Here is a 14373-nt window from a genome sequence, read left to right as displayed (position 1 = left end):
TAAGTGCCGACGACGGCGACAATGCATTTGTTTTGACGCAACATCACCGTCACTATAAGCGCGGCCGGGCTGACGACGGCGCGACCGATGACGTCACCCGTCGCCATTAGCGAAAGTTGTAATTAGGTTTTTAGCGACGTCACTGGCGACCAGGCCAGTGACGTCACTTAGGGGGCGGGCCGCGCAATTTGATTGGTGTAGAGACAGTCACATGTGGCGACTGTCTCTAAAAAATCTAATTTACTGGCTTCAAAATTTTTGGTCGCTCCGTCGCGCTTACTATAAGCGCTTGCGACGGAGTCAATGTATTTGTTTCGTCGCAGTCGCAAGGCACTATAAGCGCAGCCTGACACAGAGGGCAGGGGGAATACAGACTACTGTAACTGAAATGTAAGGGGAAGCATGCCACCTCCATGCTACAAACCACAGGGGGTACAGCAGCAGCTCCCCACCCTGCACCCCCACTTCCCCCTGCCGTGGGCTATTTGTATCCCTCGGCTTGGCGTGGCGCTGCTAGCCTGTGCACAGCGCCCATATCAGGTCAGATCCTGTGACAGACGCCAGCCCCGAGCTGCTAGGGAACCCGCCGGGCAGCCCCCTCTCCCCCCGCTGCATTGTGGGTACACGGAGGGACACGCACAATCGCAAAGATGGCTGAGAAACAGAAGCACGACGGGCGGGTGAAAATCGGATACTACGTGCTGGGAGACACGCTGGGAGTCGGCACCTTCGGGAAAGTGAAAAGCTGAGTGCCATTTTCTTTTCCCCCCACCCCCAAGTGCTTTTCGCCGGTCTGTGAATGTCAGCGCTCGCAGGACTGGGGAGGGCTGTGCTGCGCAAATTGCGTAACGCTGCACCTTGCTGCGGGAGCTGCCCCCCAGCCCTTGCGCACGTACCCTTTGTGAATAACACATCCTAGCGGCAGAAACAGGTAGCTGTCAGATGGTGCGCGCTGTGTGATCAGGGCAGGGGCAGCAGCAGCAGCAGCAAGCAGCAGCTTTCCTGTGGGTTCAGCAGTCACCTGCACACATATGTTCTGGGTTTTGTGTATGTTTTGCTACACTTTATTAGGGGTAATTTATAATGAGCCCTGTGTGTGCAGTTGAGTGCATGGGGTCTGCTTATTCACATGCTGCTGTGGGGTTATTTAACCTGAGGAGTGCTGCTCCTGATTTGTGAAGTGACATTGTATGCAGGAGAAGGGCAGAGAGAGAGAGGTGGCAGCAGGGGAAGTTACAGCTGTGCTGTATAAATATCATGCAGTGTAAAGAAGGGGGGGGGGGGGGGTCATGGTAAGGGGAGCTGGCTGTGACTTTGAGGAGACATTGACAGGCACAATGTGTGTGATTAAGGCTGAGTCCCCTGTACCGCTGAGCGTGGTGCTTGGCGAGGTTGCTTCTGGCTATTTCAATTTTTATGTCCCCGCTCAAGCGGAGCGCGGGCGGGCACGGACGCTCACCCACGCTTGGCGCTTGCATAAAGAAAAAAAGTCTGACTTTGAACCGGGCTCAGCTTGCCTGCAATGCCTCCCCCCCCCCCCCCTCACACGCGCTTGCGAAATAGCACTGGCACCCGTCGCTCATGCTTGGAGAGTTGGTGACGTCACCGCTCTCCAAGCATGAGCGCGCTCAGCGCCAGCGGGGACTCAGCCTTACACAGGGTTCAGTATTGGTGGCATGTGGATTTATTAACAAGGCTGATGACTGGCATTGCGCCAATCAATGGAAAATAAAGCTTTTGAAAAGGCAGTCCTATGAAGTGGGCAGGAAAAATATTATTTTAACCCTTTCGTTGCCACGGTGTGTTGACGTCAACTCTGGCAGCAAAAGGGGATATCCCCATCAATCTTATTTGACTTCGATTACCCTTTTATTTGCAATGTTTTGTTGGCAAGAGGCAACTAAGGGGTAAACAATAATTAGCCTTTTTTGTTGTGCCCTGTGAAATACATATGGCCTCATAATTACTTTCTCAGAAATAAATGTAAAACTGAAAAAACAACAAAAACAAAGACCTGCAAACTATCCCCCACTTGTAAATACAAAACTGTAAAAAAAAAAAAACTAAATATAATATATATAATAATTATAAATAAATTACAGTTAGTAATTAGAGCAGGAGTAGCTAGCTCCAGTCCTCAAGAGCTACCAACAGGTCAGGTTTTCAGAAAACCCTTGCTTTAGCACAGGTGGCTCAGACTGAGTCACTGATTAATCCACCTGTGCTGAAGCAGGGATATCCTGAAAACCTGACCCGTTGGTAGCTCTTGAGGACAGGAGTTGCCCACCCCTGAATTAGAGCATAAAGGATATGAGACCATGCACAATCTTGCTCCTGACAGATGCTGTAGCTTGCAATATTATATATCCCAAATGGAAAACACATTTCTGTAAATGTTGTTGAAGAAATAGACCACTTAGCAGTAACTGAGTATCATAATTACTTTACATAAGAGAAAATAAAAACATGTTTTATTTATTGGTAGAAGACCGACCAATAGTTTTAGATGAAGATTGTGAAAATCATCCAAAGTATTTGATTACTATTGAAATGAAAAAGTAAAAAAAAAATGATTTCTGTTTTTTTTTTTAACCTATTAAATCTGCCATCAATTTAATTCATTAAAAAGAATACCAGGCAATACATAATCCTCAATACGTCTCGTCTAAATCATCTCATCTGGTGATTATGTATTGCCTGGCATTTCTTTTAATGCGCCCATAATTCCACCATGACGTCACATTTGGGACTATATAAACTAAGTCGCCCAACACAGGGAGAGTATTGAACCCCTGAGAAAGCTCAAATCGCTGAGTGAAACGCATAGGCAGGAGCATTCACAGAGGCAGCTGTCCTTCCTTCCCTCTTGTGGACTGACGGCAGAACGAGACTCCCAACACCCCCTCTCAGGTGATGTCTACAACCCGGAAGCGCAGGCGCGTGCTGGAACGGGAGGATCAGAAACCCGATGTCTGCAAGAGTGAAGCCCGGGACGGTGGGCCCTCAGACCATGGGTGATCTAAATGCTTTTTATTTCCTGAAGCATGTGAGTGCTTTTCCACTGCTCTGTCATAACTTTATAAAAACGCTCTGGCACTATATTTTTCATTATCTCTTTTCTCTACATACTCAATGGGAGTCTGAATTCATAAAATGTCCTAAAGAATAGATTCAAGATTCTACAGAAGTCCTCATGTATTTGAAAAACGCTTGATTTTTTTTCTTGTACCACGTGAGTGGGCAATTTATAGTATTTTGTGCACTTGGTCAATCCTTTTGTAGCAATTTTGCACTATGTACATTCTATTTGTTTTTCTATATGAACCCTGAGAGAGTTTGTGCTTTGGCCTGTTGTTGCCTTTTAAGTAAGAGATCTTGCAACATCTATCCATGATAAATACTGTAGGTATGTGCAATGTTCAGGTGGAAATTTTGCAGATATTTGTGCAAATGTTTTGAGAATGGGCAAAAAGTTTGTGTCAATAATTTTTGGGACGTACAGTAATTTTTGGGACGAACAGTAATTTTTGGGACACACAGTCTCAAAAGTTACGTTCAGATTTTCCAATATCGGCAGCTTTCACAGAAAGTTGGCGATTTCTTTTATTTTATCATTTTGTAAACAACAGTACAGTGTATATATTTTTTGATTCTGTTTTCAAATAATGATTTTTTTTGAAAAATAATATTGAGATTATTGTTCAAAAGATCTAGAGGAATTGAAGGTAGATCATTTGATTTATGTAGTGTCATGTTTTTTCTACTTACAAAGCATCAGTTATATCATGATTATTACCATTTGTAACTGAAAATAAAATATTACAATTAATGTTACAGATCTAATTTCTTTAAAGCAAAGAATATCATAATTAAAAAAATGTATGTTTAATATTTGTATTTACTTATCAAAAAATAACATTCAGAAATGTAAAATGATTTATAGAGTAATATACTGCATTAAAGTACATTTTGTCTATATATTTTAAGTACTAATGATGCATCAGTATTATATCAGCTGTTTAAAAAGAAAACACAACATATATTTATTATAAAATTTCCAGTACATGACTGTACGACAATTAAAACATTTTCTATCTAAAAATGTGCTAGTATTGCACAAACACATTTTATGGATTTAAATGTCCTTTCATTGCAACTAAAACAAAAGATGTCATTAGTTTAGAAGGTGGTGAATGTCAACATTGAAAGTAGGATTACAGGTATTTACAGTAAATGCCAAACAGCACATCGCAGAGAACTTATACAATGATGTTTTGCTGAATGGAGCAACTGATCAAATAATGAATCTAAACTGACAACAGAATTCTGTAGCAAACCAAAATAGAAAAGGAACACAGAAAGTTTGAGACTGACTTCTAGGTGAGGCCGTCCCCAAAGAGGAGCGATCGCGTCGGGATTTGCTTTGCTGCTGTTTTGATCGAACATTCCAAAAAGTTTGAAAACCCTGTGAAAATGTAGACCAAACTTTTGGTGGCAAAAGTTCTAACAAAGTGGCCCAAATTGTAAAACAATTATCTTTTCTTTTTTTTTAAGTGGGGAAATAGCAAATATTACTTTTACTTTTTAAAGTTTGATTGAGTTTTGAAGAAGCAAAAATAATCGAAAATGATCGAAATACCTTTTTAGTATTACGGAAAGTTTTGTATCAGCTTTTTTCGCGGAAGGATTAATTTTACGTGAGAAAAATTTATCTAGATGTCTCCTAAGGTTAAATGATAACCTTGAAGAAATGACTTCTGTAGAAATCATTGGAATCAGGAACTAAAAATATTATATGTTGTACTAGGCTTAACATACAGCTTGGCACTGTAAATATGTAAATATGGCTCTTTTTGCTTCTGTTCCCAAGGCAGAACAAATAGATTGGAAATTGTAGGGAGCAGGGACAGTGCTGAGTACCCGGCAGCGTCATACAAGAAAAAAATTATTATTATAAGAGCACTTTTGTATAACACAAACAAAATATGGTCACAGATCTAACACTACTAATATGTCCAACACTCAAATTTAAAGCTGCAGACCAAGCAATATCCTACGTGTGTTAAAAAAAAAAAAAAAATCCGTTCTGTACTATGAGAAAATACTTGCAGCATTTTTTTAAAACAACTCTGAATGACATTTGTAATGTATTCTAATGTAACAAGCATTTTTTTGTTTCTATAGCAACCATTCACAAAGTCACATCCCCTTCCTTTTCTGAAACAGGCTCTGGCACACCCCTTTTTGAGCCCTGCCCTCTCTCTAGCAGTGCACCAATTGTATCTAGTTTCTGCCTGGTCACATGATCTTCCACACACAACTTTGCATCTTTGGTCCTCTTCTGCTGCACTGACAGCCATTTAGTGAACCCCCGAGCCGAATCTTTGCTGATCGATCACAGGAGAACAGATCAATCGGCAACTTAGCTAATTACTTATCATTGTGTGGATCGTACATATAAAAGGGAAAACATTTTTTTTGTTGTTGTTTAAAGGTAGCTTGGACTGCTGCTTTAATTGACCAGTGGTCCATGAAGCTTCAAAAAAATGCTGGTTCTTTGCACGATTTAATTTTTTTTTTTAATGCTGTTTTGACCTTATACTGTATTGGAAAGATTTATACAACATTTCTGAAATAAAATACAAATACAAAAGGAAAGTCTTTTTCTAAACTAAAATCTCAGTTTCTTTAATATAAATAGAAAGTGGTGCTGATCTGGAATAGTGAATTGAAATGTAGCGGTGATTTCTACCTCCAAGTCCCGTCAAACTGTGTCATGAGACAGAGAAATCTCTCCAAGTAAGCTATTGTGAAAAGCCATGAAAGGAAACAGCAGCAATTCTTAACAATTTTAAATATCCTTAAGAGCACAAGCAAATAACTCAGCTAAAGTACTGTATACAAGAGAAAAACAAGGATTGCTGTATATACCAGAGGTGACCAACTCCAGTCTTCAAGGGCCACCAAGAGGTCAGATTTTAAGGATAACTCTGCTTCAGCACAGGTTGCTTAATCAGTGGCTCAGTCGAAGAGTGAGGCTCCGATTGAGCCATCTATGCTGAAGCAGGTATATCCTAATACCTGACCTGTTGGTAGCCCTTGAGGACTGGCGCTGGTCACCTCTGGTATATGTTATATAATGTTTTTTAAAATGTAACAGGACACAAGGTACAGTCCCCAAAAGGATCAAAATAATCAAGGATCAAGGTCAATGACATGGTTAAGGGGTTAAAATCCAGTGATTGGTGCCTGCAACATCAAAGTGCCCTCCCCTCCTTGTGCATGGTCCTCCATTAGGTAGGTGCAGAGTGGTAGAAGGAACACTTAATTTGCATGCACTGAGCTTTTCTGAAATTCCAGGTTTTTAAAGAGCAGATCACTTTGGCTCGTATTGCCCATTGAAAATGTTATCCAATGTATTGATAGCATAGCAAATGCACCATGCACAATACTAAACCCAGAAGTATTCATTTATGCTTAAAAGGTCAGCTGTAATGTTATCGGGAACACCGCAGTAGTTGTTTTCAAACCTATCATCAGAGACCAAAAGGACATACAATTTGAAGCAAAAACAAAGAAGTGTTTGGCAGGCTTTGGTAGTAAACCTAACCTGTTTACATCTCTTCTGCACTCACTGACACTGTAAACTGATATCCTCCTTATTTTGGAACAGTGAGTACCTTTAGCTCAGTTTATTTTTAATACACACATGTATTTAGTTTTTTTTTATTTTGCACCTTTACTAACTAGACAACTGTAAGTTATCTCTCTATCATGGCTGTTCTATATATAGCATGTGTTCTACATAACCACCCGTCAATAAAGCCAAACGTGTTATATGTAATTCCAACCGTTACAAGTTATCTTAACGAGGCAATCCCAGCGCTTTGTTATTTTTTTTTTTTTTTTTTTAAATACAGATATGAAGCAGGGGGTCTCCGGACTGAACCCCATTCATTTTAGTTCCAGGGACGCCCTGCTTACGGAGGTACTTACCTCCGTAGTGGGTGCCGGTTGCCACTCCAGGGTTCACTATGTCTGCTTTTCAAAGCTCCTGCGCCCTGCGGGCCAATAGGAATCAGTGACGTCACCCGGTACGGTTTCCTATTGGCCCATGTGACCGGGGGGCTTTAAACGGCAAAAAGCTGTAAGAGATACTGGCACCTCCTTCAGAGGTAAGTATCGCTGGAAGCACGGGGTCCCCCAAGCTGAAATTAACGGAGTTCAGCTCCGGACATCCCCTGCTTCAAACATGTATTTAAAAAATGAAGGGGGAATAAAACAACTTGGATTGCTCCTCTAAGCATATATCATGCAAAACCATTGTTGTGCAGAAACCCTCAAAGCCCAGAAAGATCATATTTATATATCAGCAGTCTAATATACTTCTTTGTAGTCTCACTGATACAAAATCAGTACTTTGCCATTAACATAACCTTATTTGGTCAATAGCCCCCAAATCCCAATGATTTTGGTCCCTGGAGGTTGCCATCTCAGGGATTGTTTTTGATGGGTCATATAAAATCTATTCCATCTACTACTTATCAACCAAAACACAAGTCAGGATAGTTTATTATATTGATACAATGTCACTCAGGCACTGATTCAATATACTCTAAATTGGCCAACCACACCTAAGAGAATGCATATTCAAAACATTTCTATTAATAATGTAATTGCAGCCTTTTCTGGGGTGCCCCCAGGGTACCAAGAACTGCAGGCAGGTTCGGTGAGTATCAAGGAATCTTTATTTACGAGTGCACAAGGAGATGACACATCAACAAGCTGTTTCAGTGTGATCTGAGGTGGGGTCATCCCAGTCTCAGTATTTATACATTACATATAACCCTTATCTTATATGCATATATTATCCCGTCACCCAATCCACAAGCTCCACATTGCACATTGCAACCATCCCATAATACTTGTTTTACCCTAATTCCTAGGGAGTACATGATTTACCTGGGATAATCGCAGAGCAAACATTGCCCAATCACACATTCCATCCTGTACACAGAATGACCAATAAACACTTATCAGACATACACACATACAATAGAGGAGACAAGATGAAAGACCAGTGACCCCAGGCCCTATGTCATCTCTATAGCCCTCCTGTCAATAATTCTTTCACAGTTCCCCCTTTTTATACTTGAAACAAGAGTTCTCAGGTATAACCCAAAGTTAGTTGGTAATATTGCTCTGAAATTCCAGATCAGCCATGGTGGATCGTAGTGCTTCTTCTTTCCGTATACACTTCTCCAGATCCTTAGCCAGTGATATATCATCATATTCATCCCGATATTCATCCTTTTTCCAGGTGATATTGTGGTAGTTTGCAAGGGTTATACCATTCAAGGATGTGTACAAGGGGTATTTTCCGGCTTCTTCTTGGAGGGCCATTACTTGTGAGGAGGGTCTGAGGCACTTGGCAAGTAGCAGTTTACAAGACACACATATGACATATACCGTGACAAGACAAACAACAAATAGAATCAATCCTTGGACAATTTTTGTTCCGAGAGATCCCAGCCATGCACTTAAACCCAAGAAATCTCCACCCACCTCTCATCCACATCTCTCCCCATATTATCTATGGTTTTCTGGAGAGTTTTCACCTTATCAAGGTGCTTTCTTACATCCATATTCCTATCCTCAATCCTGGTGCAACATTCTGCCCCGATAGTTTTACAGAGACCTCCTCTGTCTGCCAACAACATATCTAAGCCGATTTGATGGGACTGTAACAGGGGACTTATCCCTGTTCACAAATGTGCCTCTAATCCAGCAGTGTGGTGGTTAACTGCTGGTAGGCAATTAACTAACACCACCTGCCTGATTTAGATTGCTTAGAAAAGCCTGTCCTTTTGAGACAGGAAGTGAGACTCCTTAGCTCACGTGTGAGCTGAACAAGGAAACAGAGCAGAGGTTCTTGAGTCTCCCAGAAGAGACTGACCAAGAGAACACAGATCTCTGGAGCTGACAAATAAGACTTCTAAACCTGGAGCCTGACATTTTCTGTGCACACAAGGGTGCGGTTCCAGGAGAGCAGAGAAGCTTCCCCTACAGCAGCCCAGCTAACAGATAAGACTTTTTCGTATAAGACTATTATCTATGTATGTGTATTGATAAATGTCTCCATGATTTGGGGCTGGTAAATAGCTTAGCTAACCAACCCAGTCAGAGAGGGCTGAGCTACATGTATAGATAGTCTCCAAAGCAGAGATAGGGGTTTTTGGTTGGCTCACTATTTCGCTTATGTTGATTTTTTTTGCTGTTTAAAGCGACAGGCACAATAAAGCCTTGTTATAATTTCACCTTACAACAGTCTCCATTGTGTATCTCTGCACATGTCCTCCTACAGGACACTACTGCTGCTCTTATATGTTTTTGCTCCTCAGTTACAATCTCAATACTCATAGAAGTTTCATTAACAATATCCTGCATAAGTGACGAGAAATTATTTCTCCTGTTCATAACTTCAGTTCTCCATCCTGTCCAAGCTGGGAACCATGCCCATGCTTTATCTGCTTGTGTGAAAATATCTCTTTTCACGATATAAATGTTCCCCATGATCTAACATTTGAGGTATATCAGACTCATTAATAACTTTCGTGGCCGGGGTTACCAACCCCAAACTACATTGACCTATTCCTCCCACTGGTATCCATTTCCATGCCTGATTACCACAAATCCAGTATATCTGGAAGGAAATAAGGTCTGCTTTTACCATGCTGTTCCATGATATTCATTAAGTCTAACATGTTCTGAGAAAAGGTGGAATTCATATTGCTTACATTTCGGATACTATTGGCATCATATTGACTCAAATCAGTATCATTCTCACACCACTTTGAGTCAATAAGCACATTCCCATGTAAATGATCAGACCCAGAGTATTGTGTTTTGGGCATTATTACATGGACAGGTTTATAGTTAAACTGAGACAGATTACAAAGATAAATAGGGACGACTGGAAGCGCTACAGACACATTATTCTCTGAGGTGTAATTAAATTGGATAATATTGGATCTCCATCTTACAAGAATTGGGGAATCGGGATCAGGATCAGGAACTACACCTGAAAGGGCAATTGGTGCTGCCTCTATGGGCAGTTAGATTATGTAAGGTTACCGACAAATTTACCAACCAGGCTATTTTCTTCTGGAAGGTAAATGGATTTGGTACCTTATCTCTAGATCTGTTTTGTCTATCAGCTTCTTCCAATGCATCCTCATAATGTTTCTCAGTCACTAAAATGGGAGTTACACTTAAAATAGTTAAACCAACACATATCATAACAAATGTCCAGGCCGGATCCATAATACTTCCCAATGGGTTGATATGTCCTTAACCATCCTCAGAGGGTTCCTTGTAAATGTCTTTTAATGGGTTTTTAACTTGGTACACCAACTTACAATGAGATGCGTGGACCCAAGATTTGACTTCTGTGACCTTTACGGTAGTGTTTGTGGTAACCAAAATTTGATAGGGGCCCCTCCACTTTGGCTGCAGCGCTGTTTTTCTTTTAGAAATTCTTTACAAGGATCCAATCTCCAGCTTCCAGACGTGAGTCTTAGAAAATTATTTTGGTTAGCTGTACAGCTTTCACCTGTGTATGAAGAGACTATAAAAGTTTTATCAGTTGCATACAATATTTAGATATCGTCCCATCTGCTATCACATGATCCTTAAGCAATAATTGAGCTGAAGAAGTCGTAATCATTGGCCGCCCCATCAATATCTCATGAGGGGACAGGCCATGTTTACGCACCGGTGTGCTTCTGATGGACATAAGTGCCAAAGGTAGCGCCTCGGACCACTTAAATCCAGTTTCCTCACAAATCTTCCTTATCTTACCCTTAATGGTCCCATTAGCCCTTTCAACTGCGCCAGCGCTCTGTGAATGATGTGCACAATGGAGGTGATAGGCAATATCTAACCCTTTAGCAACATGTTGGACTACTGCTGCTGTAAAATGTGTACCCCTATCTGAAAAAATATGATATGGTAGACCATATCTAGGAATACATCCCTGTAGTAGCTTTTTAGCGACAGTCTTAGCATCAGCATGTTGAACGGGATAGGCTTCCACCCAATTGGAGAATATACAAATGATTACCTACACATATTGGTAATGTAAACTCCTAGTCATTTCAATAAAATCTATCTGTAGATTTATAAATGGCCCCCAAGGACAGGGTGGGTGATTAACCCCTGTGATTTTGACTGGTCACTGTGTGCCATGCGAACAATATAGGGCATCAAGGAAAAGGGCAGAGCCTTCCATTGCAGCATGTCTAATTTTGACAAATTGGGCATATTTTATAATATTACTTTAACAGTTTAGAATTTCAACAATAAATCCCCCTTTTTGCCAGAGCGAGACATATCATAAATCGCTGAAGCAAGGTGGGGTAATAGGATCTCTGGTGCCACCAGGCGGCTGTCCGGAGGTCGCCAGAGTCCATCAGGGTGTAATAGGCACCCTGCCAGTCTCTGTGATTCTAAGTTACAGCATGGGGCAGAATTTTACATTTGGGCTAGATCACTAAAATCAGTGATCAGAGACTTGGTGGTAAATATAAACATTTTAGTATCCTGAGGTACCTGCGGATATAAAGTTATATAGTATCAAAAACATAAATAGAATCAGTGTTCACAGTCGCTGTTTCACCTGTAGCGAGTACACAAAGTCTGGTAAGGACATAAAAAAACACAAATTTAGCTACTTGAAATGGATAAACTTTGGGTAGAAGATTTGCATTTAAACCCTCATGTTGGGAGTTAGCATGATCTGACACCGAATTACCCGTCGTATCTTTCTGACTGGATGGCTCAGAGATACAGTACATTCTTTAAGATGAGAGGTTATAGACACGGTATTCAAGGTGAGACATCTTTGGAGAGAAAAATGGTTAGCAGTTATAAAAGGTCACATATTTAGTTCACTTTACAGTAGATGAGTGTGCGTTAAATTTCAGAAATAAAACCGCAACAAGAACATTTTTAGTTCTCCCTTCTGTACATTTCCCATAGAATAGTTTAATTCCACTCTACTATTTATATGGAGGAGGCAGGAATCCTAAAGAAACAAAAAATAACACAGAAAGTGGGGCATTGAAGGCAAAATGAAAAACCTTCATCCCAAAAACCTTGCCCTGTCTATAAAGACAGCAGACTCCTTCAATACATAAAACTTGATACATAGTCAGCCTCTCAACACAAATATATATACACTGGTTAGTGCAGCACTTATAAAATATTTGTTATTTAGTACATAGGTGATTGTCAAGGGGGGTCTCAAAGAGTTCTGGTCTTAGTTGGGTGTTTTCCTGTACTATTGTTTCACAAGTATCAGCCAAGGCTGCTGCAGCAGCTGCCACTGCCCTCACATGCTGTATGAGGAAAGCTTGTGGAAAGCTGTTACAGAGAGACATTGGGCTGCAGCGTGTTTTGAGGCTTGTCCTGCTATAGAATTGCCGATATGGTCTTTATTATTTGTGTGAGCTGCTTTTAACCTTCACTCTTTTCAATTACTGCTATTCAAAAATCAGACAGGACCAGTTCATTTAAGAAAACAGACTGTTCGTTTCCTATTATAAGTTTGAACAGAGAAACCTTGATAACTAAAAACAAAAACACAAAACCATCTCTGCAACCCTTCCTATAAAACAAAAATCTTATTGTTTTTAATTTCTATTTATTTCTAATTCCTTATATCTTCATATTTTATTTGCATCAATAGATCATTTACATATTGTAACACAGAATCTCCCACATCCAGGAATAACAAAATCTGTGCTACAGTAAAAACATGTTAATGAGCTATTGAATTATTATGTAAATACAAATCTATACTTGAGTCAGGATGTAAAGAAATCTTTTTACAACTGCCACATTTCATTTTCTTTTAAAGCTTTACACTAACAATGTTGCCTAGGTTTATTTTAACCCTTAAAATTCTTTAATTCTAAATCATTAACTATCAGAAAGTAACACACAGACACTTCACTCCACAACATGTAATAGTTATGCCTTCAAACTAGTTACTATGACCTCTCTAAAACAAAACAAACAAAAAAATATATATATATATATTTAAAGATTATGTCTAAGACATAGAAATCAGCTAATCAGAACTTATACTCTTCTGATTTATTTTTTTTCCCCCAAATATCTTTCTAGGTTAATGGTTAACTCGTATACTGTGAAGTGTACACACTCCTTTGTAAGTTTCTGTGAAGAAGGGAGGGTGGGGGCTGCTTCTGCAGTTGTGGGGTACAGACATGAGCTGAATTGATTTTTTAGGTTCAGTCCCTCATTTTCCTTGCAATTCCTTTATATTATATCTCTGATATAGTTATAGGAATTTTATTTACTAGTGATCCCTGACCACTGTTCCTGAAATTTACCCGCTGTGGGACCGTACAATTGTATCATACAAAATAGGGGCGACCCCCTGGGTGGGCCCCTTTCCAGTTCCATAGAGGATGAATTTCCCATTATAGTTACTGCAGTTTTACACTATATCTTTTTAGTCACACAGACAATATTCCTTAGTTAACACAGACATTTATACTGTTTTTATAAATATTTCTTAATACTCACGGGATTCCGTCACTCGGGTAGGACCGTCAGGAGTTCAGGGTTTCACCAAGACATTCAACAATTATACTTAAGCCATTTTAGAAAAGGTGGCTTACCTTGTATTTGGTCGACCTGGAGAATGCCTTGGGATCTCCCGTTCCTCCTTTGGTCCAGGTCACGAGATGTAGGAATCCCACTTCTGACACCAACTGTAATTGTAGCCTTTTCTGGGGTGCCCCCAGGGTACCAAGAACTGCAGGCAGGTTCGGTGAGTATCAAGGAATCTTTATTTACGAGTGCACAAGGACATGACACATCAACAAGCTGTTTCAGTGTGATCTGAGGTGGGGTCATCCCAGTCTCAGTATTTATACATTACATATAACCCTTATCTTAGATGCATATATTATCCCTTCACCCAATCCACAAGCTCCACATTGCACATTGCAACCATCCCATAATACTTGTTTTACCCTAATTCCTAGGGAGTACATGATTTACCTGGGATAATCGCAGAACAAACATTGCCCAATCACACATTCCATCCTGTACACAGAATGACCAATAAACACTTATCAGACATACACACATACAATAGAGGAGACAAGATGAAAGACCAGTGACCCCAGGCCCTATGTCATCTCTATAGCCCTCCTGTCAATAATTCTTTCACAATAATAATAATAATAATAATAATAATAAGTATGTATGTGCGCATGTTGGCTATTTTGAAGCTTTGTAAACCTATTTTGACCCAGCCTATATTCTCAATTATTGTATATC

The 14373-nt window shown here is 40.2% G+C and overlaps 1 protein-coding gene across 1 annotated transcript in view; it reads left to right on the top strand.

Moving 5' to 3' along the window:
- Positions 1 to 549: 549 nt before the first annotated feature.
- PRKAA2 (protein kinase AMP-activated catalytic subunit alpha 2) overlaps positions 550 to 14373 on the top strand; it is a 42310-nt gene continuing 28486 nt past the window's right edge. The window contains exon 1 of the mRNA XM_075616044.1: positions 550 to 744. Within this exon, the coding sequence (XP_075472159.1) occupies positions 651 to 744 (94 nt within the window). The 5' untranslated portion in view covers positions 550 to 650. The remainder of the gene's footprint in view (positions 745 to 14373) is intronic.

Source organism: Ascaphus truei, chromosome 10, assembly GCF_040206685.1.
Source record: "Ascaphus truei isolate aAscTru1 chromosome 10, aAscTru1.hap1, whole genome shotgun sequence".
NCBI lineage: Eukaryota > Metazoa > Chordata > Amphibia > Anura > Ascaphidae > Ascaphus > Ascaphus truei.
Note: the sequence above shows the minus strand (reverse complement) of the source record. Positions and strands in the feature narration are given on the sequence as shown.